This window comes from Eublepharis macularius, chromosome 15 (assembly GCF_028583425.1).
Source record: "Eublepharis macularius isolate TG4126 chromosome 15, MPM_Emac_v1.0, whole genome shotgun sequence".
Classification (NCBI taxonomy): domain Eukaryota; kingdom Metazoa; phylum Chordata; class Lepidosauria; order Squamata; family Eublepharidae; genus Eublepharis; species Eublepharis macularius.
In genome coordinates this window covers 55210232-55237774 of record NC_072804.1, presented here as the reverse complement: position 1 = coordinate 55237774, position 27543 = coordinate 55210232, and the positions used below count along the sequence as shown (strand labels likewise).

Below are 27543 nucleotides of genomic sequence, written 5' to 3'. Positions count from 1 at the left end.
ATTGCATTGACATTGTGGAGGTGAGGTTTACTTTCAGGTATAGATGTAGAAAAACCACTAAATGCCTAACACAAGCTGACCTTGTGTGTTTCTTCAGGCATTTATTTGAAATCAGCTTGGGCGAGAAGCTCGAGTTCTTATTTTAAAACTCACGTTTTGACGGCTCTGTGACAGCTCTTGTCTTCTGTGCTCCAGGGTGGGATTGTGGCTATTCAGGCTTCCAGCCCCTCCTGGCAAACCCCATCCACATTGCAGCTCTGATATCCCAGCTCCTGTCACCAAAGAAGAGAGTTCAAACTTGCAATCAAAATAAAGTCCATTTTATTCTAATTTTGGAATTGTGGTACCTGTCTAATACCTTTTGGGTCACGACAGTGGAGCCCTTGAAAATTTTCTACAATGGGGAGCTCTTAACAGCAACGGAAAGCATGTTTATTGTGCTGGGGTAAATAAGGGTTAAACTCCTTGAAGAGCAGGAAGTGACTTTCCCAGTTGAGTTCTGGGATTCCCCGCTTTTGTGTGTCTCTTGGATGCTGACACACCGTGTGAGTGTCCAGAATGAGATAAGAGCTCCTTTGGTCTGATCGTTGCTATAAACGCCTGGAAGAGTGAAAGTGTCCCACTGCATTGGCTTGGCGGAGAAGACAACCAGAGCTGAAGGTTAGATATTCCAAGAGGATACGTTGGGCGCCTCATCTCGAAATCTGTATAGCTGCTTTCTATTGGCAAAAAATGAGATCTCTTCCCTCCCCTTATCCATCCTATGCATGGGCTATTAGGAAGAGTTTTCAAAGTTTCTGGCCAAGCAGAACCTTTGGATCTCTTTTATAAATAAAAGAAATCAAAAGGAAAACCAAAAGTTGAGAGTTGCCAATTGTTTAGTCTCTCGCCTGTATATTTAGTATCGGGGATCAGCTATTTGTACTGTCAGATCTGGCACAGAAGACTTTGGCTTGCTGCAAGGGCTCACTCATAGCTTGTGGTGCCTTTTAGGGTGGTTATGTGCTGTTCGACTCCCTGTGTAAAGATATGCATTGCATTGACTCCCGGCCTGGGTTTCTGTAGTAACGCGTCTATTTCCTGGTAGCCATAGGGTGGCCTTTTATCACTAGATGACAGGTGAATTTCTGTGAACATCTACAAGAGAGGAACTGCAGCCTGTACGAACATAGCTGCCCAGCTTCAGATCATTCTTGTGTCAGTATTCAGTGCCTTGCATAGATTAACTTGGTTACAACAGCCCTGTCAGGTAGGCCAGTGTTATATACTTACATGTATGCTGTGCAATCAATTGACCTCAAGGCAGCTTGAGACTCCACTTGCACCTGCAACCAATCTAATGGTAGTAGTGGTGGAAAGTACCGTCAAGTCACAGCTGACTTATGGCGACCCCGGTGGAGTTTTCAAGGCAAGAGACTAACGGAAGTGGTTTGCCATTGCCTGCCTCTGCATAGTGACCCTGGTCTTCCTCGAAGGTCTCCGATCCAATTACTAACCAAGGCCAACCCTGCCAGCTTTGAAAATCTGATGAGATAGGGCTTACCTGGGCTATCCTGGTCAGGGTAGGTTCATGCAGAGAGAGGTGTGTTCCAAGTAATATGGGCCCCAATCCATGTAGGCCAAATAACAAATTAGATCTGGTAATAGATTCAGAGGAGTTAGCTGTGTTAGTCTGTAGTAGCAAAATAGTAAAGAGTCCAGTAGCACCTCCTAAGACTAACCAACTTTATTGTAGCATAAGCTTTCCAGAACCACAGCTCTCTTCATCAGATGCATCTGGTAATAGATCCAGAGGAGTTAGCTGTGTTAGTCTGTAGTAGCAAAATAGTAGAGTCCAGTAGCACCTCTAAGAGTAACCAACTTTGTTGTAGCATAAGCTTTCGAGAACCACAGCTCTCTTTGTCAGATGTGTCTGATGAAGAGAGCTGTGGCTCTTGAAAGCTTATGCTACAACAAAGTTGGTTAGTCTTAGAGGTGCTACTGGACTCTTTGCTAGATCTGGTAAAGAACTGGGGATCAGCTTGGCTTAAGAAGGCTTAGGAACTGGCTCCCTCAGGAGGCCCCAAGTTCCTCTCTCCCATCCTGGGGTGTAGGGGAGAATTCAGCCGGGTCTGTTGCACAGTGGAATGTGTGCTGAGTGACAGCCAAGGTGACAACTCTGGGTCCTCCTGGAAACCACCCAGCCCCATTTGGCTGTGGCCTCTCTTCCTTCTTGTCGCTACCTGGAAAATGCTCTGCTCTTGAAGTCTGCTGATTAAATGCACACCCATTTTAGTCCTGTGAATTCCGGTCATTTCCTGGGGAAAAGCTGAGCAGGCAGACAAACTCCTGACTCTTGCAAGGAGAGCCGTAGGTGATTTTCAATGAAGCTGTGCTGCAGGTGAAGGCAGGGCGGAGGGGAGAGAAGGGTAGGTTGTGGTGGGCCCAGTGAAGCCCAGAAGCTAGTGGAGCCAAAGCTGAGCCTAGAGGATTGCTTTCTTGGGCTCTGTACTGGGGGGGGGGGCGGGCGGGGTGTGTGCTGGGGGGGGGGGCAAGTTTCCCTGAGGAATCTGCCAACCACCTGAACAGTGGGGTCTGCATGGGGCTTTCCTTCCAGGCTCAAGTCTCTGTAGATCATCTGGGTGATGGGCTCTGAACCAATCCCAGCCACCCATTGAACAGTCATGTCTTGGGAACAGAAGCATTGCAAGGCTGGGGAGGGGGGCGGGCTGGGGGGCAGGAAGGTGGAGGAAGATTGTCCTGGGCCCCGCATCCTTTAGATATAGCCCTGGGTAATTTTTGGTGGGCTAGAGCCTAATGGATCATGGCATGGAGGTTAACATACATACTTCTTAAAAGAAAACAATTATAAATAAGTGGTCTGTTTAGGAAGATAATTTGAGCTGGAACCCACCACCCCTTTGAATGAGCAGTGAAGAACCTGACAGGTAGCAATCCTGAGCTTTGTTTCTCTGCCTCGCTTCTGTTTTCTCTGCCTTTTTTTAAAAAAAAGTGAGCTCTATGTCTGGAGACCACGTGAAGGCAGCCAGCGGAGGTGTAAACCACATCCCTCGCTTTTTGTCTCCCAGACCTGCCGTCCTCCATCACCGGAGGCAGAGATCTCCTATCTGCATCTCGCTTCTCCTTCCAAGATCTTTTGCACTGCAACTTCCGAAGTTCTCTGTCTCCCCCGCTCCACCACCAAGGTAAGACTTTGGACTCTTTGATTGTACTTTGCGTCTTGTCTTTGGACTCTTTTGGTGGGGATGAACAGAAAGGGTAAACCAATCGGTTACTTGCTGAGGTAGCTAAATGCAACCCTCTGTATGCTAAGAAGTCCCTGACACACTCCATTGTTTTGGTCACCAGTTGCAAGGTACCACCATATAATTGCGCTTACGATGTGGGTGCCTAGCGAGTCACAAGTGGGGCTGGCGTCAGCACTGGGCGGAGCTGGGCCTCTCTTTTCCAAGGCCCAGGACCTGTTGAGAGGCCTGCGGTCTTTGGCCGCCGCCATTTTCTCTGCTGGTGTGCACACGTGAGCTACAATCTACCATGCACAAAATACCAAGAATCCTTTAATGTGATCTATCAGCATAAATTTGAAGGGCATACAACAAGAGGTGCTACTTGAGAGTAAGTAACAGGCCTTTGCTCTGGAAGCTGCTTCTATTAATTTAAAGTAGTTTTGAGTCTGGCTGTGGCTATGCAGCCATAAGGGGAATATTGGTATGTTCTCAGGAGCATTGTCTGCTTTCCGCATGCCTAGGAGCCAAATGAGATTTGGAGGTCCCACCAAAAGCCTCCTGTCCCATGTCTACCAAAACCGCAGAGCTGACCCACTCTTTTCCTACTCATTCTTGTCTTCCAAGGAAACTGTAAGAAGCAAAGGAGAATCCCCAAAGCTATATCTGAGGATGCGATATTTTTGAACTTGTGACGACAGGTCCATTGTGAAACATGTCAGACACGGTCCCCAGTGACCAGAGAGGCCTTGTGGATAACGTGTCCAGGTAACTTAACAGCCATCTTTGTGTTAGAGGGGGAGCCAATTGGCCACCTCCTTCCACCGTAAGGAGGTAGCCAGAACAGTTTGGGTGACTGTTTGCCACCCTCTGATGTTGGTTGGAAGACGATTTAGGACTGATCCAAAGCAAGTTCCTTTTTTTTTTAAGTACAACTTTAATTTACAGAATTTACTTCCACCAAATGCGGTGATGGCTTATAGGGCTTTACGAGATGTTCATGCAGCATAACACGATCCGTGCCTCTAGGCCAAAATAGCTAAACGGAACTTCCACGGCAGTGTATCTCCGAACACCAGCTATTGGGGATACACAACAGGGAAGGCTGTTTCCTTCAGTCCCTGCATGTGTGCCTGCCAGTGGCGTCTGGCTGGAAAAGATGCCAGCCCTGATGAGCTACGGCCTGTTCCAGCCAGAGGTATTTGGTATTTTGACATTCTTATGGACAAGTAATGGTGAGCAACTGTTGCCCATTTAGCTTCATTTCATATTCCCTGGAATTTTTGTTGGCGAATTTTGTTTTCCCTGTTTTGCTGTCGGTTGTATACATTAATTTGAATTGCATATGCATGCTCTATATTGCCTGGGTATTCATTGGCATTGAAAAACGTATACATTTTACAGGGAAAACTTGGCACAAGGAAATCGGGAAGAAAGAATCCCTGGTTTGGTTTTAGTGAGACAGAAGCAAAATAAAAACGGGGGCTTGAGGGTTGAAGCAGCAGCAATGGAATTCAAAACCATTGCTTTGCCAGATGTCCTTGGCAGAGGAGGGCAGGTAGAGGTTGCTGTGATAGACCTTTCTCTGCTTGGAACTCAGAGAGCCACTTGGCGTTGGAGAAGACAGTTGGGGCTTAAGTCCGGCTCATCTCAAGGCAGCTTATTATTTGTGAGAATTGCCAAAGGGAACTGGTTCTTTGATCTACGCCCCCTCCCCAATCCAGTGATAAGTTCTGGCAAACTTTGCCACCTGCCTGGGCTCTGCAGCAAGTTGCTGCCCAGAGGGTGGCACTTTGGTGATTAAAGGTCATCTCGGCTTTCCCACATATCAAGTTCGTCATGCTGTCTGAATTCTCAACAAATAGTAGCCTAGAAAGATAACAGGCAAAAAGCCTCCTTGTAGGGAGACGAAGGGAAAAGTTTCAGCTACCAAACTTCTGGACAGCTGCTGTTAAAGGCACAGGAGGAGAGCCTAGAAAAACTGTTGGCAGCCACGAGCAGCGTTTTTTCTCCTTGTTGGCTGGTGCAGCTCAGAGAACTACTTAACTCTTTCACAGGCCAGAGTGGGTGGCCCAGTTTTACTATCAACTCTTTTTCCTTCCTCCCCTCTCCCTCTCCATGCAGCTCCCAACAGACTTTAATAAACGGGAAACGTGACAGTTTTCGGAGCCTTCTAGACCGACTGTCTGCAACCAGGAGCGTCTGGGAGCTTCTAGATGTCCACCCACAGCAAGCCACAGAACTGCTCACAGGACGCCCGGCTGGGGTAAGTAGCCAGAAAACTTTTTGAAAGTCTGGCAAGCTATCAGGAGGACTGGGACAATCAGCTGTCCTTCCTTAAATAGATTTTTTTTTGTAATAGAAGGTCCCCTACCCAATTCAGGGGTAAGAAATATGCAGATTTTTGTAACCCCATCCCATCCTTCATTAACCACACCCACTTAGTGAATCCCTCCCATAATTGACCACGCTCCTTCTGAAGCGTATATGCTGAGTGTATTTCCCTTACCGCTGAGTGGGCATTAAGTTGTCCTAAAGGGCAGTATATAAATCGAATGTTGTTGTTGTTATTATTACTACTACTACTACTGGACAGTTGCTAACTGGTCTCAACATTTTTGGGGCCAAGGCTTTCCTCCCAGGGCATGTGGCAAGATACCCACAAGCCCTGGCACCCAGAAAAGGAGCTTTGCCTCCCTTGGTTGCATTCTGGGATCACAGTCCAAAAACACCTGGAAAACTTGTTTAGGTTTATAGCTTGTGGTTCTCCAGGGCTTTTTTTCAGCTGGAACGCGGTGGAACGGAGTTCCGGCACCTCTTGAAAATGGTCACATGGCCGTTGGTCCCGCCCCCTGACCTCTAGACAGAGGGGAGTTTAGATTGCCCTCTGTGCCACCATGTGGCGCGGAGGGCAATCTAAACTCCCCTCTGTCTGGAGATCAGGGGGCGGGGCCACCGGCCATGTGACCATTTTCACTGGGGGCGATTTAAACTTTAAAAAACTCACCCCCTTGTTCCAGCCGACCCACAGTGACATCGTTGTGCGGTCCTGAGTTCCACCACAGAGTTCCACCACCTCTTTTCCCAGAAAAAATCCCTGTGGTTCTCCTACCTCATGCCAGAACTCTATGACTGTGGCTGCGTCCATTGTGCCACTACTTTGCCTCCTTCACTTATTTATTTGGAAAAATATATATGCTGTCTCTCCAGAGAACCTGCTTGAGGTGGTTTACAAAGTAAAACAATAAAATTACAAAAAGAGCATAAAAGCCATTAAAGCAAACACCTGTATGCAGGGCTTTTTTTCAGCTGGAACACGGGGGAACGGAGTTCCGGAAACTCTTGAAAATGGTCACATGGCTGGTGGCCCTGCCCCCTGATCTCCAGACAGAGGGGAGTTGAGATTGCCCTCCGCGCCGCTCGGTGGGGCCACCAGCCAAGTGACCATTTTCTCCAGGGCAACTCACTGAGATCCACCACCGCTTTTCCCAAAAAAAAGCCCTGCCCGTATGTATTTTATCCCTTGATAATGCCAGCAGTGTACTATACAGCCTCTCCTGTTGGATGTCAGCAGCCTCAACATTAACTTTGAGCAGAAATTGGATTCCACGGAATGGGCTTTCTTGTAAAGTGGAAGAGCGAAAGAGGGAGCCTTGCCTCATCCTCTCTTGCAAAGCTCTCATGGGAACCGTTGACAAAATTTTGTTGCTACCTCCTGGTTTCAGGCTTGAGATAAGTCAAACCTGCAAATACACTGGAAATTTCCATCTGGTTCCTCTTTCCTGCCCAAAGGGGGAAGGAAGTGAGTGTGTGTGTGTGGATCTGACTTCATGTCAGCGCCTTCTCGATAAAAGTGATTGCCAAACCTGTGTTCTTGCACTGTCTCTCTGTTCTTCCGGGCCCTTTCTCTGTGACCAGACGTTCATTGTCACCAGAAATGTAGTTGGAGATGCCAGAGTTATCTCGATTCGGACACAAGAAGAGGCGACGGATGCTATCCGCTGTTTCTCCATTCTAGAAGAGAACTCAGGTAGGTCTTTTCCTGCTACCCAGGGTATCCTGTTGGCTTAAGGATAGCATAGAGAAGATTGGGTAGGGAACCAGGGAAGAATACATCTGTGTTGTTTATCCTTAGTGCCTGCTACTCTGAGGTATATTTTATCGGTACATGTAGGATCTACTTCAACTGTTGTGGTGAATAGTCATCACTCGCAACGTTCTCCATGATTTTTAAATCAAGTATGTCATGTGTGTGTTTTCTGTATAGCTTTGTTAATGTTCATTTTCAGCTTGTTTTTATTTCTACTACTGATTTGCTGGTTTTATCTTTTATTTACTCTTTCCATTGTATACACCTTTTAAAAAATTATTCTGCTGTTTTTCCCCTCCACTTACATTTATATTGAAATTTGTATATAATCACTTTTCCATTTTTCCTATGCGGTTGCTGCCTTGGAAACCTTTTAATAAATGCTTGGAAAACATACATACATTATTTATTTTTTAAAAAATCTAAATGAGTAGATCTTGCTTAAATAACTCTCTACAGTTCCCATTCTCTGCTCTCACCTGGATTGGAAGGCAGGGATTCCCAGCACTGTCTGTATTGGAACCACTGGACCCCACGTCTTCCTTTCTTCTGCCTTTTGGAATTAGCACCCTTTCTCTAACCATTATACTTCACGCCCTCCTTTTCAAAGGCTACTCTATTGGTCTATCTTCAGTGGCTTTGCAGCACTTACAAGTCCTGTCCCTCACTAAGGGAAAGAAGTTTGGAGAGGCAGAACCAGGGCTCTTTTTCAGCTGGAACATGGTGGAATGGAGTTCTGGCACCTCTTGAAAATGGTCACATGGCTGGTGGCCCCGCCCCCTGATCTCCAGACAGAGGAGAGTTTAGATCGCCCTCTGCCATGTGACCATTTTTGCTGAGGGCGATTTAAATTTTAAAAAACTCCTCCCCTTGTTCCAGCTGACCCAAAGTGACGTCATTGCGTGGTCCCGGAAGCGTGCGTGCACTTTGTGCGTACGCATGTTGTACCAGGGGCACCACCTCCTGCCAGGAGTTGCCCCCTGTGCTGGCAACCCATTGAGTTCCTCCACCTCTTTTTCCAGAAAAAAAGCCCTGGGCAGAACCAACCCTCTCAAGTGTCAGAACTGTGGCTAGATAATGTCCTTACTCCAGACTACCCTCTGCAATTAGACAACAGTCCATTGTTTCCAAAAGGCTTTTACTGGATAAAAAGTTCATTATAGTCCACTAGCCTGAATGCAATATTCAGGATGGTACATATGCATTGTTACCAATGACTAGCAAAGTATGAGGTACAAAGTAACAGATCACAGTAGGCCCAACCTCCCCCCGTAGTTCTCAAAACAACCCCTTTGAAGTCAGGAAAGCGAAAGTTCCCAAGGCCGGTTCTTGGTGGAACGTCGGTAGCCAAAACGATCCTCTTCAGTGAGATAGCTGCCTGGGAACCTTGGCACCTGTGGAGACAGAGCACTAAAACACTGAAAGGATTAAAAATGGAGTCGGTTAAGCGAAGCAGTACAAAACAGTATTCAGAACCTGACATCAAGTTGGATAGTTCTCCCTTGGAGCCAAGGATGAACCTGTCAACCAGATGCTCTTTGGAGCCTCTGCGTCTTGTGAATGAATAAAGGGCATCAGAGATGTGTGTGCCTAGGCAGTGTCCCTTGCTGTGAGAACTGGGATGCTGTTAGTATGGTTCTGGCCAATTTTGGTCTGTGCAATGTAGAAAAGTTACGGGGTTGTATCATGGCATGTCTGCTTACAATGCATGTCCTCTGTCCCTTCCCGTTTTAAAGCAGAGAAGGATGTTCTCCCCTCCTGCAAAATTTCATCTGTAAGAAAGCTAGAATATGCAATCATCCAAGCCGCACACCCCTCCTTGCTGTCCAACTGAGGCTTCAGTTCTCAGGAAGGACTGTTGTTGAGCTGAGGTTGGTATAGTTTCCCCATTAATGGAAGGAAAGATGATGACAGAGTTTAGAGAAGGGATCCTGATGGTGTTTTGCCATCTTCTGGGCATGGAGCTGGGGTCACTGCGGATGTGGGGGGAGGTAGTTGTGAATTTCCTGCATTGTGCAAGGGGTTGGACTAGATGACCCTGGAGGTCCCTTCCAACCCTATGATTCTATGAGAATGCTTGGCGGGGACTGGGGCAGGTTCACCCTGTCCCAGTGCAAATGGGTCCAATTGGGACATGGGCTTCCTTGTCCCATTGTCAGGATGCAAAGGGGAATGAGGAGAGAGAGAAGGAAAGATCAGTCAGGGGAGAGGATAGACTGCAGCCTTTGTGTCAATAATCTCTCTCCCTATTGTTTCAGTTTTTCTTTTTAAATCCAAGATTGTAACTGGTTGCTTTTAAATTTATGTTGCATATTTTGATTGCCTTTCCTGCTCTCCTTTTCTTAATCTCTCTTGTGTCTCATTTATTATCGAAGCCCAAAACAGTCAGGCTGGCTGTTTTTCTCTCATGTAGGTTTTTTTAAAAAAAAAAAACATTTGCTGGGAGGCACCTGGTAGATCTTTAGCACCAAAGAAATGGGTCATCACATCTGAATCTTGGTGCAGAGGAAGGAAGGAGTGAATATGTGGGTGTATCACCACAGGGTGAGGCTGTCTGGGCAGGTTCTTCAAGGGTGAGACCCTGCACTTTGGAAGGCTGGGAGTGCCCACAGTCTGGACTTCTAGATTCTATCCTCTGCTTTCACGTGGGATGTTCCCTGTCTGTATCTGTCTCTCTGCCCCATTAAACCCTAAACTCTGCCATGTCTTGAGGTCCTGCTCTTCCTTGCAGCCGTACATCTGGAGGGTTCCCATCTACGCTTTCGAGACCTGCTGGAGCTGGTCAGCTTTCATACGGTGAGCAGGTGAGTGGCTACCAGCATGGGCTACCCCGAGAAGAGGTCTTGGGGCCATCCCTTCCTCCATCTCGGTCCCTGGCTGAAGGACGTGCAGAGGCTGTGACAGGTGGGGTCTGTTCAGTAGCCCCTCGTGGCTACTCCCTGGGCATGCGCTCCTAGTTCTAAGAAACGTTTCTGGACCCAGATCCAGAGGAATTAGCCGTGTTAGTCTGTAGTAGCAAAATCAAAAAGAGTCCGGTAGCACCTTTAAGACTAACCAATTTTATTGTAGCATAAGCTTTCGAGAACCACAGCTCTCTTCGTCAGATGCATGGAGGGCAGAAAGAAACTGGTCAAATATAGAGGAGGGGAGGGGAGGAGGAGAGGAGGGATGTAAACAACTCCTTTGATATGGAGATGCAGACAGCTCCTTTTGGTGTGGGGATCAGTTTGCTTGTGTAAAGGTTCAAAGGAGTTTGCCGTGTTAGTCTGTAGTAGCAAAATCAAAAAGAGTTCAGCAGCACCACCTAGACTATCCAATTCCACTGCAGCACAAGCCTTCGCAGGGAGGGTTAGATTTTATACACCCCTTGTTGTTTCAGGCCGGCGGAGGTGCAGACCTCAGCCACGTGCTTGGTGGAACAGCTCTGTCTTAACAGGCCCAGCGAAAAGATGGTAGGTCTTGCCGGGCCCTGGTCTCAGTAGACAGAGCGTTCCACCAGGTGGGAGCCAGGACCAAAAAGGCCCTGGCACTGGTTGAGGCTAAGTGGGCCTCCTTGGGGCCAGGGACCACCAACAGCTGTTTATTTCCTGATCCGAGTGTCTTCTGCATGCAAAGTAGATTGCATGCACAGGCTCCTTTTCCTGTGCATTGATGCATCCACTCTTCAAGAAAGTAGGTTTATTTAAAGCGATAAATAAATGGCAGCCCTCTCTCTGTCCCTATCCCCTGGTTCCTTCCCCATTCCGCGTTGTAGTTAGTGCATCTAAGTTACTTTATCTGTGACAGATTAAAGACTGGGAAAGTACTGGTTCTTGAAAAGCAGGTTTGGGATGGGCCTTGCAAGCTGTTTGGGAGATCTGAAGCTCTTGAGAGAGGTTCCTTTGTTCTCTGAATTTTATAAAGGGGCTGGAGAATGAAAGCGTCAGCTCAACAACAGCAACTTTTAGCGTTCTTGGTTTTTTTAAAATCAAAGTTTAGACACGCTTAGAAGACTGCGCGCTTTGCTTTTGATCACATAGAGCAAGTAAGATATTTCACTTTTTCAAAAAATATAGTGCAGCCATTGGGGGGAACTGCCATTTCTGAGTATGTCAAGGCAGGAGAAAGTGTGGCATGGGGGGAAAGTATGTCAAGGCAGGAGAAAGTGTGGCTATGGTAACATCAAGGCTTGACTATTGAAATGCTCTATACATTGGCCTCCCATCTAAGTTAACTAGGAGGCTCCAATCAGTGCAAAATACTGCAGCTCGATTGTTATCAGGAGCAAGCAGGAGCTTGAGCATCACTCCCATCCTACAGTCGCTCCACTGGCTACCCATCATTTACCGTGCTCCGTTCAAGGTATTAGTTATTACATACAAAGTTCTTCACGGCTTTGGTCCGGCATACCTACAGGACTGCCTCCCTCCCTATGTTCCTCCACAGCAGCTTTGCTCATCTGAACAGGGTCTCCTGCAGGTGCCAGGCTGCACACAGGTGAAGTCAGCAGCAGCCCGTACAAGGGCTTTCTCTGTGGTGGCCCCTATCCTGTGGAATGACCTGCCTGAGGAAGTCAGAAGAGCCCCCACTCCTCCTGGCTTTTCGTAAACGATGCAAGACTGAACTATTCAAAAAGGCTTTTTACTCAATTCTAGGACTAACATTAGACAACATGGAGCGCTGGTAGTTCATAGGAATACATATTTAAAGCAGCAGATAATATATAAGGCAAAAATAGTGATGAAGTCTATGATCCCCAACGCGTTAGTGGACTTCTTCTCCAGGAATCAGTTCCTGTTTGGAAGCTATCTATGCCTGTGGCCCTCCCTGCATCCTCTGGCACCCTTCGTTCCCATTATGAATACAGGAGTCCTTGTTTGCCCCCTGGCATCGGGGACAGCAGAGGGGCCATCGAGTGATTTGGCAAAAGCAAAGGACCATGCCCCCTTCCCCTGAGATCTCAGGAACCTCCCTGGGGATCATTTGTGCCATTCTGCTGGGCCTTCTCTTCCAGGGATATTCTGCCAGATCGGCTGCGGATCCCGGATGCCTTTCAGCTCTCCTGCAAGCCTGAATTAGATGCCCTCGCTGCGCTGGGCACAAGTGAGTTGGGGGTGCCCTACTGGGCGAGAGAAGGGGGGGTTGGGAGGGTCATTCCTTGCAAGCTTGACTTGTTCCCCTTCTGAACCAAAGTTCCTGTTGCTCAGCATCATGGGATACATTTAACCAGCCCCGAGTTTGCGTTGCCTTTCTTTCTGGTCTTCAAGCTGCTTCAGCAAGAGTTGGCTCCTGAGGGCATTGCTGCATCCTGTCCCAGAATTTGATTCATATGTTGTGTAAAGGATAACTTTCTTTCCTCTGTTTGCAGCTCTCCTGTAGCCCCACCCCTTCTTTCTTCAGCCACACCCCTTTGGTAGGGTTGCCAGGCCCAGGATGGGAAATAAATGGAGATTTGGGTGGCGGGCCCTGGAGTGAGTGGAGAGGGGCCTCAGTGGGATATAATGACATAGAGTCCACCTCCAAAGCAGCTGTTTTCTTCAGGGGAACCAATCTTTGTGACCTGGAGATCAGTTGTAGTTCCGGGAGATCTCCAGCCACCACCTGGAGGCTGGCAGCCCTACCATTTGGGAAGTCCCTGTGCCTCTGACAGCTGAAAGGGAAGTTCAAGAGGCACAATCCCCACCCCCCATCTGTACATTCCCAAGCTAGAAAACAGGACTGGTTTAATTTCTGCCTGTTGGGCAGACATGGAAAGGCAGAGGAAACCTGATCTCTGCTAAAAAAAAAAAGTAGCAACTGTAATGTTTTTGTTCCCCACGATTCCTTCTTTGTTTCACTGGTAGAGTTCTGGACAATGCCCCTTAAACTTGGCACTGGGCTTGCATCAGCAGTAGAAGGTTCCCTGGGGTCAAGTGGAGAGCCCCGTGAACCCAGACAGCCAGTTGGCTCCATCCAGGCGACCTCTGAGCACGGGGCGCTATGCATCGTCAACCCCCTCTTCCTCTCTGTGCATGGTGAAGCTTGCTGGCTGAATTCTGTGCCAAGCCTTTGCCGTGCCAACAGCGCAAGGGGGACCCTGCGACTCCGGAATGGACAGGGTAGCTCTGAGGACTCTGGTTCAGCAGCTGTACCCCGCAGGCAGGAATCTGGAGAGAGTTTGGATCAGCTGGAGACCTCGGAGGAGGAAGGAGTGATGGAGAAAGGTAAGAGCTGCAATGACATTGTGCTAGTGGCATGAGGATCTTGTTCTCATTAAGTGCTTAACATGTGGCATGTGTAACCCCGAAGTGATGCATGTACCTCCCTGTAAAGGCCATTCGACTCAAGAAAGGAGCCCCTCCTCCCACCACACTGTGCTTCTGAGCCGAATCAGACTCCTGCATGCCTTAAAAAATGACATTTCCTGTATCTGCTGTTTGGCTGTGGGGAAAGTCAGTTGAGGACTCGTTAGAAAATAGAGATGGGCATGGACTGGGAAGATGGTGGTTCATTGCTTGTCGCATTTTACAAACCACGAACCGGCATGAAATTGTCCAGTTCGCAAACCGGTTCATTTGGTTTGTGAATACATCACTTCCAGGGCAGCAGCAGGTCTGCAAAAAGCCTGCCCCCGATTGCCTAGGAAACTGATTGATCGGTGCTAGGCTGCATGCAGTGACAAACCGAAAAACGAACCAAACAAACCGGCCTAAAAATTGTTGCGGTTCGTTGTGGTTCGTCAGTAATGCCCTCCAACAAACTGCTGGTTCACGAACCAAAAAAACAGCCTGGTTTGTGACAAACTTTGGTTCGTATTTCGGTCCGTGCCCACCTCTTTTAGAAAACATATCATGTAGCTTGGCCCTTAGTTGCTTGCCTCCTGAAGCGATTGCTGGGGAAAGTAAAACGGACTGTTTGTCAAGCTGAGCAAGAATGAACAATACCCATCAGTTTGTAATGAAAGAGGGAATGGCCATGCACAGCTGGAGAAAGGTAATTTGTCACCCCAAGCAAGGATACGGCCATCCCCTCCACAGCCTATGCAGCCAGATCTGAGCCAGACCCCTGCAGTAATGACTCGGGGCTTGACTTGGACCCGGCTGGTGGTGGTGCAAGCCCAGGAGCAGATGCTGGTCACCTCCCCTGCCACTGGTGACTGGGAAGGAGCCAAGCCCCCGTGGGTTCATCAGAGTCCCTCCTCATTGCCCTGCACCAAGCAGTTGCTTTGGGGACTTGATCGAAGAACTGTCCGCCGGCCCTAGTGGCTGTCTTCATTCAGTCCGTCTTTTTCTTTACTGCTAATCCTCAGGTGGCTCTGTACCCCACTCATCCTCCGTGCGGCGGAAGTTTCTCCTACGCAGTTTGGCCTGCACCAACTCTGGAAATGTCTCGGAAGAGCTGCCTCCGTCTCCTGATCCCCCGCAGAAAGAGGGCAGGTCTCCACACCGTGTTTCCTGGATTGAAGCTGCTCCGGCGACTGCATCTCCTCGCTGGCCTCTGGCAGAGTCTGGTTCTAGATCGTCGCTGCTGGATGAGCCCCTGGTCTTGCCCCCCATCCCTGAACTGGATTCCCTCTCTCTCAGCAGCATGGAAGACGAGGGGGACAGCCTGCCTCTGACCGCCTCACGCAAGAAGCGCAGTTCCTCTGCCATTTTGACATACAAAGTACTTCACCACCTCTCAGCTGTGGGCAGCACCCTCAGCGGGCTCCTCTCGGTCGAGCGCCGCATCTCCAACCGGGTGCAGGAACTGGCGCAGGAGCCAACGTCCTACCTAGGAGGTCTGGTGCAAAGTTTCGTGGGACACATCCTGCGGGGCGCTGGGATGCGGCACTCCACCAGCACCGACATGCTGCAGGAAATCCGGCAGATGATCAGCAACCTCAAGGGCTACCTGTGTGAGAGCTCGGAGTTGCGTGCCATCTGTGAGCACAGCGAAGTGGAGGAGGTGGACCTGGGTATGTGGGGATGCTGAGGGCTGGGATCAGGGTTCTGAGGGCAGGGGGTGGCGGTCGCTCTGACATCATCCTTTATGCATTGTTATGGTGATCCATGATCGAAGGAAAATACTTTTTCATACTCTTCATACCCTTGTGGAACTCATTGCCACAAGGTGGCCACCATTTTAGATGGCATTAGAAGGGGGATTAGAGCAAATTTGTGGAGTTATATGTCAGTGGGTATTAAGCTTTGATTAATAATAACATAATAATAACATTTGATTTATATACCACCCTTCAGGACAACTTAACACCCACTCAGAGCAGTTTACAGAGTGTGTTGTTATCCCCACAACAAAGCATCCTGTGAGGTGGGTGGGGCTGAGAGAGCTCTGAGAGAGCTGTGACTAGCCCAAGGTCCCCCAGCTGGCTACAAGTGGAGGAGTGGGGAATCAAACCCAGTTCTCCAGATTAGAGTCCCGCGCTCTTAACCACTACACCAAACTGGTGGAACCTTCGTGTTCAGAAAGAATGGAAGCAAGGACATTTCCCTGGAGGCCATTTCTGCCTGTTGAAGATTGAATAGCCTGTGGATTCCTGGCCTAGCTGGCATCTGGACTAAAACGCTACCACGCTCGCTTTTTGTGTCGCTGTATTTAGAGGTAGACTGCCTTTGGACCTGAAGGTTTAATTTAGCTAGCTACTACTGATAGGCCTGCCCTCCGTATGCCTCTGGGGAATCCGCTCCCAGGGCAAAAAGCTAGCTGTGCCTCTGCAGGCGTATGTATGCCCACACACACACATCACCCCAGAAGTGGAAAGCGTCAGGCCGTCTTCTCCACTTCCCAGCAAATGGGTTATGAATATCTCCTGCCACGACTTTGAGCCGCTGCAAGCGCTTTCTGCGGTTTCCACTCGCGGCCTCGGCTGCCTGGCTGCAGCATCCGTTCGCTTGTAGGTGAACACCAGCGTGCTTAGGAAATCAGTCGCTTCTCTGTGGTTGGGGTTTTGACACAGGCGGCGGCAGCAGCAGCGGCAGATACAGAGGAAGCCATTGCAGGAAAGCAGGAGGGGAGAGAGAGGTTGAGAGGAATCAATTTCTGCTTCATTAAAACCCCCAAAGAGGGGTTGAGTTCTCTGGGCTGGTTGGTTGAGTAAGAGGCTTGCCTCTCGGGATTCTCACGCAGCCTACGGTGTCAGGAACTGTATCTGGATTCCTGAGTTTCTGTTCATGTTTGTGGGGGAGAGGGGAAGCAGGTTTCTAGTCCTCAAGGTGTGGTTGAGAGAACGCTGCATTTTTGTGGCCTGTTTTCACAGACTTAGAAGGCAGAGAGGTGGCTGAATTCCCAGTGGTGGAAAGTAAGGCCTTGATGCCCAGCCAGGCTCTTTGCTCCTGCCTGAGATTAGGAAAAAGATGACTAGATTACAGAAAACAGCTGGAATATGCCTATGAGTTTGGCTTGCATCATTTGCGGAGGGAGTTGAATTCAGCTGCCGTTCATGCTGAATTTTGAAAGAGAGAAACCTTGCCCAGTCCCCTTCCATTGGCTCCATGGTAAAGCACCTGCTGTGTACGCAGAAGGTCCCAGGTTCAATGCCCGGAAGCTCCAGTCGAAGGATTTTGGGTAGCCAGGTTTGGGAAAAAACGCTTCCTCTGTTGGAGACCTTCTGTGAGTTGGACCTTAGAGTGTAAGACAGCTTTGCATGATTAGATAGGCTGGCACCCCTGAATTAAGCTTTTTGTTCTTATTCTGAGCCCCACCAAGATGGAGCCAGGTCCCTTGTTTTGACATAAGGGCTGGAATTGCAGCCCTCCTGCGAAAACTGGAGCAGCCAGTCTGATTCAGACCTTTGGAGCCCGGCCGTTGTGCCTTGGTTTCCAGGTTTCTCATTTGTTTCCATGTTGCCCCCCTCCCTGTCCAGCTTCTGTGGTGGAAGCCGCCCTGTACAAGTGCATCCTTAAGCCGCTCCGGGATTCCATTTACGCCCAGCTGCTGGACTTCCACACTCGTGACGGGAGCTTGGGCCGGCTGCGCGAACACCAGGCCACCATGATCCGGCAGAGCTTGGCTGAGCTGGGAGTGACAGCCGGTGTGCCTGACGGGGCTGGCCTGGAGCGCATCCAGGGCAAGCTGAGCCTCATGCACCAGGCTTACTCACCCAAGAAGAAGGAGACGCAGATGCTAAAGGTGTGCAAGGTGCTCTATGAAGCCATGAACCAGACAGCTGGCCGGACAGGTATGGAGGCCTGGTGGGGTCAGCGAGCCTTAAGAAGGGGTGGGGCGGAGTCATACCTTGTTTTAAAGGACTTCTGGTTTTGCAGAGTTGTGGGGTGGAAAGCCGCAGAGGTTGCCCCCAGTAGCTGCCATTTTCTGTGTGGTCTGGAAATCATTTGTAATTCCAGGAGATCTCCAGGCAGCACCTGGAGATTGGCAAATCTACTCAAGCTTGCTTTAATAGCGTCACTGGGGCCCACACACTCACCCCCACTCAGTTCTCTGTATCTTTCCTCCTTGGGTACTTAGCAGTAGAGAGGAGAGTTTTCTCCCCAAGCATTCCCAAACCAGCTGCTGGGTACTGCTTGGACCACCCAGTGATAACATGCCCTCACTTCTTATTTTGGGAAGAGCCTTTTGGTGCCGATGACTTCCTGCCGGTCTTGACTTACGTCCTCCTGAATTGCGACATCGTGTTGGTCCAGCTGGACGTGGAGTACATAATGGAGCTGATGGATCCCAGCCAACTGCAGGGAGAAGGTAGCACGGCTTTTTGGCTCAGATCTTTTCTCCGGGGTTTATTTCTGCTGTCCTGAAGTTAGCTGTGTGCATTGCGTGCCGTTCAGAAGTCCCAACAACATTTCGTGCTTTTGAGGTAGCAAAGACACAAGGGCTGCATGGATGTAAGCTGGGCGGAACCAAATTTGAGTCTGGTAGTGCCTTGAAGACCAATAACATTTTGCAGGGCATAAGCTTTTGTGAGTCAAAGCTCCGTTCATCAGATGCAAATGAGAAAGGGGAGCCATTATTCCTTATATCCAGGTGGAAAGCATACTTTTGTTGAAGGCAATCATGATAGATAACCTCCCTTTGCTTCTCCACTGCAGGCAGGGCTTTTTTTCAGCTGGAATGTGGTGGGACGGAGTTCCGGCACCTCTTGAAAATGGTCACGTGGCTGGTGGCCCCGCCCCCCTGATCTCCAGACAGAGGGGAGTTTAGATTGCCCTCCGTGCTACTGGAGCAGAGGGCAATCTAAACTCCCCTCTGTCTGGAGATCTCAGGAGGTGGGGCCACCGGCCATGTGACCATTTTCGCCGAGCACGATTTAAACTTTTAAAAACTCCCCCCTTGTTCCAACTGACCCAAAGTGATGTCATTGTGTGGTCCTGGGAGCATGCGTGCACTTTGCGCACATGCATGTGGTACCGGGGCACTACCTCCCGCCAGGACTTGCCCCCTGTGCTGGCAACCCACTGAGTTCCACCACCTCTTTTCCCAGAAAAAAAGCCCTGACTGCACGCATTGGAGTTCAGTGAATTATCTTGATGTACCCTGAAGTATATCATGTCGCTATTGCTTTTCCAGCAAGCGGGACTGGTGCTTTGCGCGTGCTTTAAGAGACGGTCTGGCTAACGGTCCCCAGTGGGGAAGAAAACAAGAGTCTGCGGCCATATGATTTCTCCTTAACTCTGATCTTGAGTATAGGCCTGTCAGTTTTGGATGGAGCAGTGTGTCCTAAGCTTTTATTGATGCTGATATGCCCCTTACCATCCTGCAGGTGGTTATTATCTCACTACCTGGTTCGGGGTCCTATATCACATTGCGAACTTCCAGCCAGCCGCCATGGTGACACGCCAGATAAGCGCTGAGGCCCAGCGCTCCATCCACCAGTGGCATCGACGCCGCACCATCTATCACCATCATGCTCACCGGGGTCAATCACAGGTAAGGGTGGATGTGAGACGAAGGGACAGACAGCAGCTGGGGAGGAATCTGTGGCCACTGACACTGGCAAAAGTCCCTGCTTCTCATCCCAAATTAAAGCTCAGACACTTGCTAGAGAAAGCCGGGGTTTTATTGGAACTGCCTACTGGGGGCTCAGACCCAGCACCTATCTAGCCCTGGCAATATGTGAATACTAAAAAGCTGTCTGATCAGGGTGCAAGCTTGGGGTTGGGAAATCCCTGGAGATTCAGGGGTAGGGCCTGGGGAGGGCAGGGACCTCAGCAACGACATGCTGTCGTACAGTCCCTCCCCGAACTGATCTCTGTTGTCTGGAGATCTGCTGTAATTCCAGAAGATCTGTAGGCACCTCTTGGAGGTTAGCCCATCTGATTGTGTGCAGTGTGTGTTTCTTCCATCACAGCCCTCTTCAAAGAGATCCGCAAACTAGGAGAAAGGGGTCCAAATAAATGTGAGCTCCAGTACTACTTTTATACATTCTATATTACCCTGGAAGTAAAAAGCGCCTCTTATCAGAGTTAATTGACATCACCCCTTCTCTAGTTGAGGAGAAAGGCTTCTCAATCAAGGCCATCACAGAACAGATAGTCAGGCTGCAACCTAGAAATATTTAGCTGCCTTCTAGATCAAATCAAGCCTGAATTCTCCCTAGAAGCTAAAATGACAAAACTGAGGCTATCATACTTTGGTCACATCATGAGAAGACAAGTTTCTCTGGAAAAGTCAATAATGCAAGGAAAAGTGGAAGGCAGGAGGAAAAGAGGAAGACCTAAAAGGAGATGGCTGGACTCAATAAAAGAAGCCACGCCCTCCAGTTTGCAGGATCTGAGCAGGTCTGTTAATAATGGGATATTTTAGAGGTCTTTCCTTCATAAGGTTGCCGTAGGTGACTTGACGGCACGTAACACACACACCAGATTCAACCCAGGACCATCAAACTTTCAAACGCCACCCGGTGGTGCACATAGATCTGTGTTAACATTGCTTTAATGCTCCAAAAATTGGTTTTGCCCCAAATCCTTGTGTTTGAACATGATAAGGTAGAGGGGCAAAAGAACACACAACTTTTTTTTGAAAAGTTAAACTTAATGTCTGATTGTTTGCTGACTTTTTAATACAGTCCCAGATCTGCCTCCTGTGCAGGCTGCCGCCTCAGTGAGGTAAGCAGAGGGGCTGAGCCGCTTTTTGAAAACAAGATCAATGTACAACACCAGGAGATCGCCGTTCCCATGTTTATTGCGTCTACGTATGGTTTGTGGCAAGATTCAGATCCAGAACACAGGAAAGATCATGCTGGTGCCTCTAGGCTACGCTATCGTAAGAACACGCGAGTAGCCGTACCGCACCGGATAGTCTCTGTATAATGTCATTTATATATAGGATAAAAAGTATGGGTGCTAAAACGCACCCCTGCTTTATTCCCTTTCCCAGCAGGCTTTTGGCGGTACTGGATCACATCAATAGTCCGTCCTGTCCATCACCTTGTCTCCCAAATAATCAGTCAGATGTACCAAAATGTCCACAAAGCCACCCATCCTTCCTTCTGGAGTATCTAAAGGGAGCATGAAGTCCTCTTGTCTTACGATGTAACCCAGAAGCCCCTCGCCCTTGCTCCTGGCCCACCCCCAGCAACTGGCATTTGGAGATTTACTTCTTCCGAACACGCCGGTTCTATTTTAGCAGGACTAATAGCCGTTGGTGCACCCCTCCCCCCCCTATGTGTTTGTTTTTAAGCCAGCCAATGGAGTTTGCGGTCGTCATGCCATCCTTGAGCAGTGAGTCCCACAAGTTGACTCTGCCCTGAATCTCTTGCTCAGGGCCTTCATTACCAGGCCGAAGCTGAGAGGCATGTGTCACCCAAGTAACCCCTTTTCTCGCCCTCCCCTCAGAACATCCTCTACGTCTCCTTCCACGAGCCCTTCAACAACCAGAAGTCCATCTCGGTTCCCGTGGACATGACCACAGCGTCCATATGTGAAGTGTGTGCCAAGAAGTATGACGTCCCCAATCCTGAAGCTTACGGCCTCTTCCTGGTGTCGGGGGATTCCTCTCAGCTCCTGGCAGACGACAGCTGTCCTCGGAGGCTCCACTTGGATATCCTCCAAGCCCAGGGCCCTCCTATCAGTTTCATATACAAGCCGAAAGGTGGAGTACTGCCCGCTGCTGTTCTCTCTTCCCTCCAGAAGCCCGACAGCTTGACTGAGGCTCAGGAGCCCTTCAAAAGCACGGACACGGGGCAATCCGCGGCGGACTGAATATCAGTTTTCCAGAAAGCTTTTCCCCCCCTTTATTTAAATGGTTGTCCAAAGTTCCTGGCTTAGCAGGAAAAAAAAACCCAGAGAGATTTGGTACTAACAACTCTGCCAGAATGTCAGTCTGAGACGGGAGATTTGTGGCTCTTCTTAGCCACGGAGCTCGCTTTGGGTGACTTTGGCCTAAAAAACTTGGCCGGGGTGGTTGTGAAAGTAAAACGGGAAGATGGAGTCACGTGTGATGCCCTGAACTCCTTGGCAAAAGGATGAGGTAAAAATGTACAGATAGGAAAGCTCTGGAATGGAAGATTTCAGGATGAAGAATTTGCGGGGGGGGGGGGCGGCGGGGGGAGACGGCACACTGGGGCCCTTTGTCCTTCATTCCGGAGTATGCGTAGGAGCAGGGACCTCTTCTTGACTTCATGAGTTTACCCTCCAACCATCTCTCTCACCTGTGTTGCATTTTCCTGTCTTTTTAAACAAGGTAACCACCATCCCCAGTCCAGCGACAAATTCTCCGTTTCTAAAGCCAGGCTGCACTCTCAGGAGCTGTTCTGTGAAAACCTCCAGCTCTTTTGAGGGAAGGCAACACCGTTGCTGCAGAGCCCTGAGAACTTCACTGTGTGTGTGTGTGTGTGTGTGTGTGTGTTCGTGCGCGCGCGCGTGTGTGTGTGTGTGGTGGGGGTGGGGGGTACACTCCCCGCAAAAGAAACCCAAGTTTTAGCCCTACAGCGTTCGTGTTGAAAATGCTTCAGTCCTTTACTGGATTCGAGCGCTCTCCTCTCCACCCCACTGTGGCTTGCAAAATCAATGATGCAAAAAAATTAAACGTATCTGCAAATGTGTTTCAGCAGAATTTATTGAGGATTTCTTCTGCTTCAGGTTCTGGTCATCTTTACCTGTACACCACTTTGGCTTTTCCTTCCCCAGAAAAAGAAACAAAATGATGTAATACCTTTTACGTAGGCCAGCTCAAGTGATACAAAACATTGCGCAAGCTTTTGAGTTCCATAGAACCCCTCATTGAGCAGATGTTACCAAAAAAAAAATGAAGGGGGGGGGAAGCAAGACTCCCATGTCTGGATTTTAAGATCCTGGATGTTGGATGCTGGCAGGCTCACAATTTGATTTTTGCTGGTGTTAGCTTATAGCACCTCCTCACATGGCTTGGAAGAAGCCGGGATCACAGCACCAAACAGCAGAGCCACAGGGGGGTTCCCCTTTTGCCTAAGGCACGTGTCCCATTCTGCTGGATATTCCCTGCCAGAGCGGTGGTTCCCCCCTCCTGGTCTGTTAAGCCAAATTAGACACACAAGGCCAGGAGAGAGAGCAGAGAGTCGGTCACATGACCATGTAGGGGGCAGGTAACAGGTAACGACCAGGTGTTCTCCGGATAAGGCATTGCTGATGTGTGGAGAGGAAAACGGCTTCCAAAAACGGAAGGGAGAGGTGGATAGAAAGAAAGAGAAGATGGAGCTGGCCTGCAGTCTGTCCTTCTTGTCTCTGCAGCTTACTTATGGGTGCGTGCGCACACACACCAGTTCCTGTGAGTTGTTGCATTTAAGCTATGTATCTAGTAGAATTCCCACTCTCCCAGCAGGGGGCAGTGCACATCTTCCCTCCTACAAACTCCAAGTTGTCATTCCCCTGCTGAGAGAAAGTGTTAAGTGTAGTATGTGATATGTGGAAGGGTCCGCTTTGGCCAATACGTAGTTTTCCCAAGGGGGTTACTGAGAGGTAGTGGGCTCTTCTCCCAAGAGAAGCCTGTAGATAAGTTCTGTCCCCCCCTCTTTTTTTAACTTCTAGGTTAGAACTGAAGATGGGGGACAGGCAATATCCTTGCTCGCAGTTGGTACTTGACATTGCAGTCAGACTGTTAAGTCTTTGTTTTGACAGGGCATATTTGGAGCAAGCTTTGACTGGGCACAAAACTCATCCAGAGCAAGTAAGATGAACATGGGTTTATGGGGAAGAAGTGCAAAGTGTGTGTGTGGGGGGGATGACTTCTTCACTTGATGATAATAGATCCAGAGAAGTTAGCCATGTTAGTAGTAGCAAAATAGTAAAGAATCCAGTAGCACTTTTAAGACTAACCAACTTTATTGTAGCATAAGCTTTCGAGAGCCACAGCTCTCTTAGTCAGATGCATCTTCGACGATAAATCTGATGAAGTGAGCTGTGGCTCTCAAAAGCTTATGCTACAATAAAGTTGGGTAGTCTTAAAGGTGCTACTGGACTTGATGATAAGGCACTGATACTGCCGTTATCCCACACAAGGCCAGCTCTAAGGTTATACACTCAAAGTTGTTTCCTGAATCCTGATTTGCAGTTCTAGGTTCCTTTATTCTCCAAACCATATCCAAAATAGTTCTGCTCCCCAAATGAAGCTTTGGACCACTCCCAACTTCCCCAGAATCACGAGACGGTGCCCTGCAAGTGAGACAGTTTGGGTTTCATGCAAAATGTGCCAGGGAGAACCCAATTCCAGCCTTTGCCAAGATGAGAGTTAGTTAGGTCTAGGGGCCTGGTGGGGCGCCCATCACCCCAGCACACAAGACCCCTAGGAAGGCAGTGAGAGAAGCAAAGCTGCTGCATTGCTGCACCCTGCCTACAGTTCTTCTCGTGGGGCGAGCTGCGGTGCGTTTCCCTATTTTGAAAACACAGGTCACGAGTTCAGGCTGTAGCTCATCACCTAACCCACCCAGGTGTGTTCCCCTGAGCCAGGGGAGAGACACAATGTCAGAGCCTTGGAAATCAACTGAGAGCAGCTTTTATTTTCTAGTGTAGTCCCCTTTTAAGTCTGTGTTTCCCAGCGCAGCTCCTCATAGCCAGGGGATTCTTGTATGGGCAGGTCTGTAGCGCAGCGCTCCCCGGGCCAACACCCCTGTCTTGCAGCAGTCCCCCCCCCCCAGGCCTTCCTTTTGTGTTCTGCACAACTCACCCCAAACAGGTGTAAGGGTGCTTGGCAGGGAGGCGGGAGAGGTGTGTGTGTGTGGGGGGGGAGATGTGTCCTACCCTTTCCCCACCTCCTCTCCTTTAAACAATCTGGAAACTCCCAGTCTCTTCTGGCCTGTGCAAGATGTGGAAAGCGACTTTTTGAAAAATGGGTCCCGTCTGAAAATTGCAGGTGTGAATTAGGCAGGGCTGCAGGCTTTGTACTGGTCCTGTCTGTAAGTTAGAGGGCAGCAACTGCAACCTTGAGCCTATTTGGAGTCCATTGCCAATCCGGGGGCAAAACAGAGTCATACAGGATGTGGCATGTCATGGGCAGTCTGCTTTTGGGGTGTGTGTGTGGGGGGGGCGGGGGGAGCGTTACAGCCCTGATGATCGACCCTTGCTTTCATGAAGTGGCCTTCCAAGGAAGTCTAGTTGCTGATCAGGGCAATAGGTTAATCAACTTGGCTTTAGATCAAGATGGGTCGCCCTGTCAGTCTGTCTGTAGCAGTAGAAAAGAGCAAGAGTCCGGTAGCACCTCTGAGACTAACAAAATTTGTGGTAGGGTGTGAGCTTTCGTGACTCACAGCTCACTTCTTCAGAACTTGGCTTTAGTTGATTAATTGATGAGGGCAAGTCTGAGACTTCGTGTTTCCGGTAGCTTTTAAAAAAAATAATTCTGGAGTGTTGCTGTAACAGAACAAAAAAAGGGAAATGTTAAAGAGGCATTTTGCCTTTGCTTAAGGTGGGTTAACAGTCAGGTGTTAAAACTGGAAATTGGCTTACCCTTCCAACCGTACGACAAGAGTAGTTTCGTCAAACTTTAGCCAATTTAAATTGCAGGCCACTTACCTAAAAACCCTTTCTCTGGACAGCAGTGGTAGAATCAGCATAACTCAAAATGCGTTTTTGCATTCATGTTCTGCCGTTCCAAAAAAAAGAAACTCAGCAGGTTTAAATTCAGGCCGATGGTTGATGCATGTCTAATGTTAGTGCGACTGTTTGGGCTGGCGCACTCTTACAGTTTTTGTCATTCTCTTTCCTCTAAAGAGGTCTGAGCAGGTGCAGCTGAGGGCTGAAAAGGGGCTTCTGTCTGGTTACCACCCACATTCCTATTTGCATAGCCCCGAGAGATGAGAATATTCTGTATTTCCATTGGGGTGTGTGAAGGCTTAACAGAAAGAGGACAGGGGACAGGTTTTGGGAACATGCAACCGGAGCGACCATTTTCTGCTTATCTTTAAGCTGCAGATGAGCAATGGCAGACAGTGTCCCTGTTTCTGCTTTACCGTGCATGTGCAAACATGTAGTACATGCAGTGTTGTAAGGAGCAAGGACCCAGTTCGTGCATGCCTGGGAATGAGTTGGCCCAGGCCTGGAGTGGCAGAATGGGCTGCATCCTTTCTCTCTGCAGGCGCACCGGCTGTACACCACGTTCTGTAGTGCATCCCTTATGTTTGATGTAGTGGTTAAGATCACGGGACTCTAATCTGGAGAACTGAGTCTGATTCCCCGCCCTTCCACTTGAAGCCAACTGGGTGACTTTGGGTCAGTCACAGCTCTTCCAGAGCTCTCTTAGCCCCACCCACCTCACAGGGGGACTGTTTTTTTTTTAATAAATTTTTTTATTGGATTAGACACATATAAAATTTATTACAATCACATTCCCTTAAATTTTCCAATTCTAACCCCCTCCCTTTCCCCCCCCTTTTGTTGACTTCCAACAGTTTTCCAACCCCTTATCTATTCTCCCTCTACTCATTTCAAACTTATTATGCTTATTGTAATATACTTTCAAACTCTTCTAAGCTTATCTGTAGTAACATAGTGCTATCTCTAATTCCCTTCCCAAATGGGTAAAAGTATAACACTCTTAACTTATCTTCTTCAATAATAATAATAATAATCATTTTGATAGTCTGTACTCTATCTTACTCTTTCTAATTACTTCAAAATGGGACAAACAATTTGTCCCTCCTTATGCATAACTTCAAATACTTCTATAAACATTGCATACATTTATTATAAATCAATCAGTTTGACTTATACTCTATATGTTGCTCTTTACTTTCTTTTACATATCTTGTCCATTTTAATTAACTAATTTCTCCATTATAAAACTATCCAACAAACAATTCATGTACACATTCAGCATAAGTCTATCAATTAGACCCACATTCTGTATGCTAATGTATATTCATTCTCCATTGTACAGTTATCTAATAGCATAAAAAATTAATTAAATTCTATCCTTATAATCCTTATGATAATAACACTATTGATACCCAACTATTCATACTGATCAAATAAAATAATTGCTTAGAATTTTTTCACTTAACTCTCTCCCCCCGGTATAGTCACTCCCCTCTCCTTTTGTTATATTTCAGTAATTTTCGAACTGCCACAGTCCTCCCACCTCCCATTTTTTCACCAAATATCGTTTCAGCTTCTCCCAGTCCGTGTTAAACTGTCCCGGGTCAAGGTCTCTCAATTTTCTTGTCATTTTATCCATCTCCGCCATGTACAGCAATTTATAAATCCAGTCCTCAATGGTTGGCCCTTCTTGTACTTTCCATTTCTGCGCATACAAAAGTCTAGCTGCTGCTGTCATGTAAAATAACAATGTCCTGTATTGTGCTGGAATGTCTTCCATTCCCAAGTTCAGTAGCAGGAGTTCTGGGTTCTTATTAACTTGAAATTGTAAAATCTCACTCATTACTCTTATTATTTCCCCCCAGTACTGCCTAGCTACCTCACAAGTCCACCACACTCACAGGGGGACTGTTGTGGGGATAATAACAACATACTTTGTAAACAAATCCGAGTGAGCGTTCCTTTGTCCTGAAGGGTGAGATATAAATCAAATATTATTATTATTAGTTTAAAAGTTCCCTGCATATAGAACGGTAGCAAGCAAAGGAGGAGAGGTACTGCGCTGCAGTACCATTTTGCCATGTGAAGCTCCAGCCAGAGATGGGGACCAGCCTCTACAGTGTGAAGGGGGGGGGGGTCAGTGGGCTCCTGTACTCTGCACATGCTCCGAGGCACTGTATGCATAACAAGGTCTTGGAAGACAGTGCAACCCTAAAACGACTTACTCCAGTCTAAGCACACTGATTTGAATGAACTTAGACTGGGGTAACTCTGCATGCATAGGATTGCACTGAAATGAATGGTGCTCTAGGCG

General features: G+C 48.4%; 1 protein-coding gene across 1 annotated transcript; it reads left to right on the top strand.

The window, feature by feature from the left end:
- The first annotated feature begins 560 nt into the window (after positions 1-560).
- RINL (Ras and Rab interactor like) lies at positions 561-22267 on the top strand. The gene is made up of 13 exons (XM_055000124.1): positions 561-660; positions 3069-3185; positions 3852-3992; positions 5349-5490; positions 7143-7254; positions 10046-10118; positions 12308-12396; positions 13137-13496; positions 14582-15229; positions 17135-17449; positions 17839-17967; positions 18986-19152; positions 21060-22267. The coding sequence occupies exons 3-13, from the start codon at positions 3940-3942 to the stop codon at positions 21423-21425; spliced, it is 2454 nt and encodes an 817-aa protein (XP_054856099.1). The 5' UTR covers positions 561-660; positions 3069-3185; positions 3852-3939; the 3' UTR covers positions 21426-22267.
- Positions 22268-27543: the final 5276 nt, after the last annotated feature.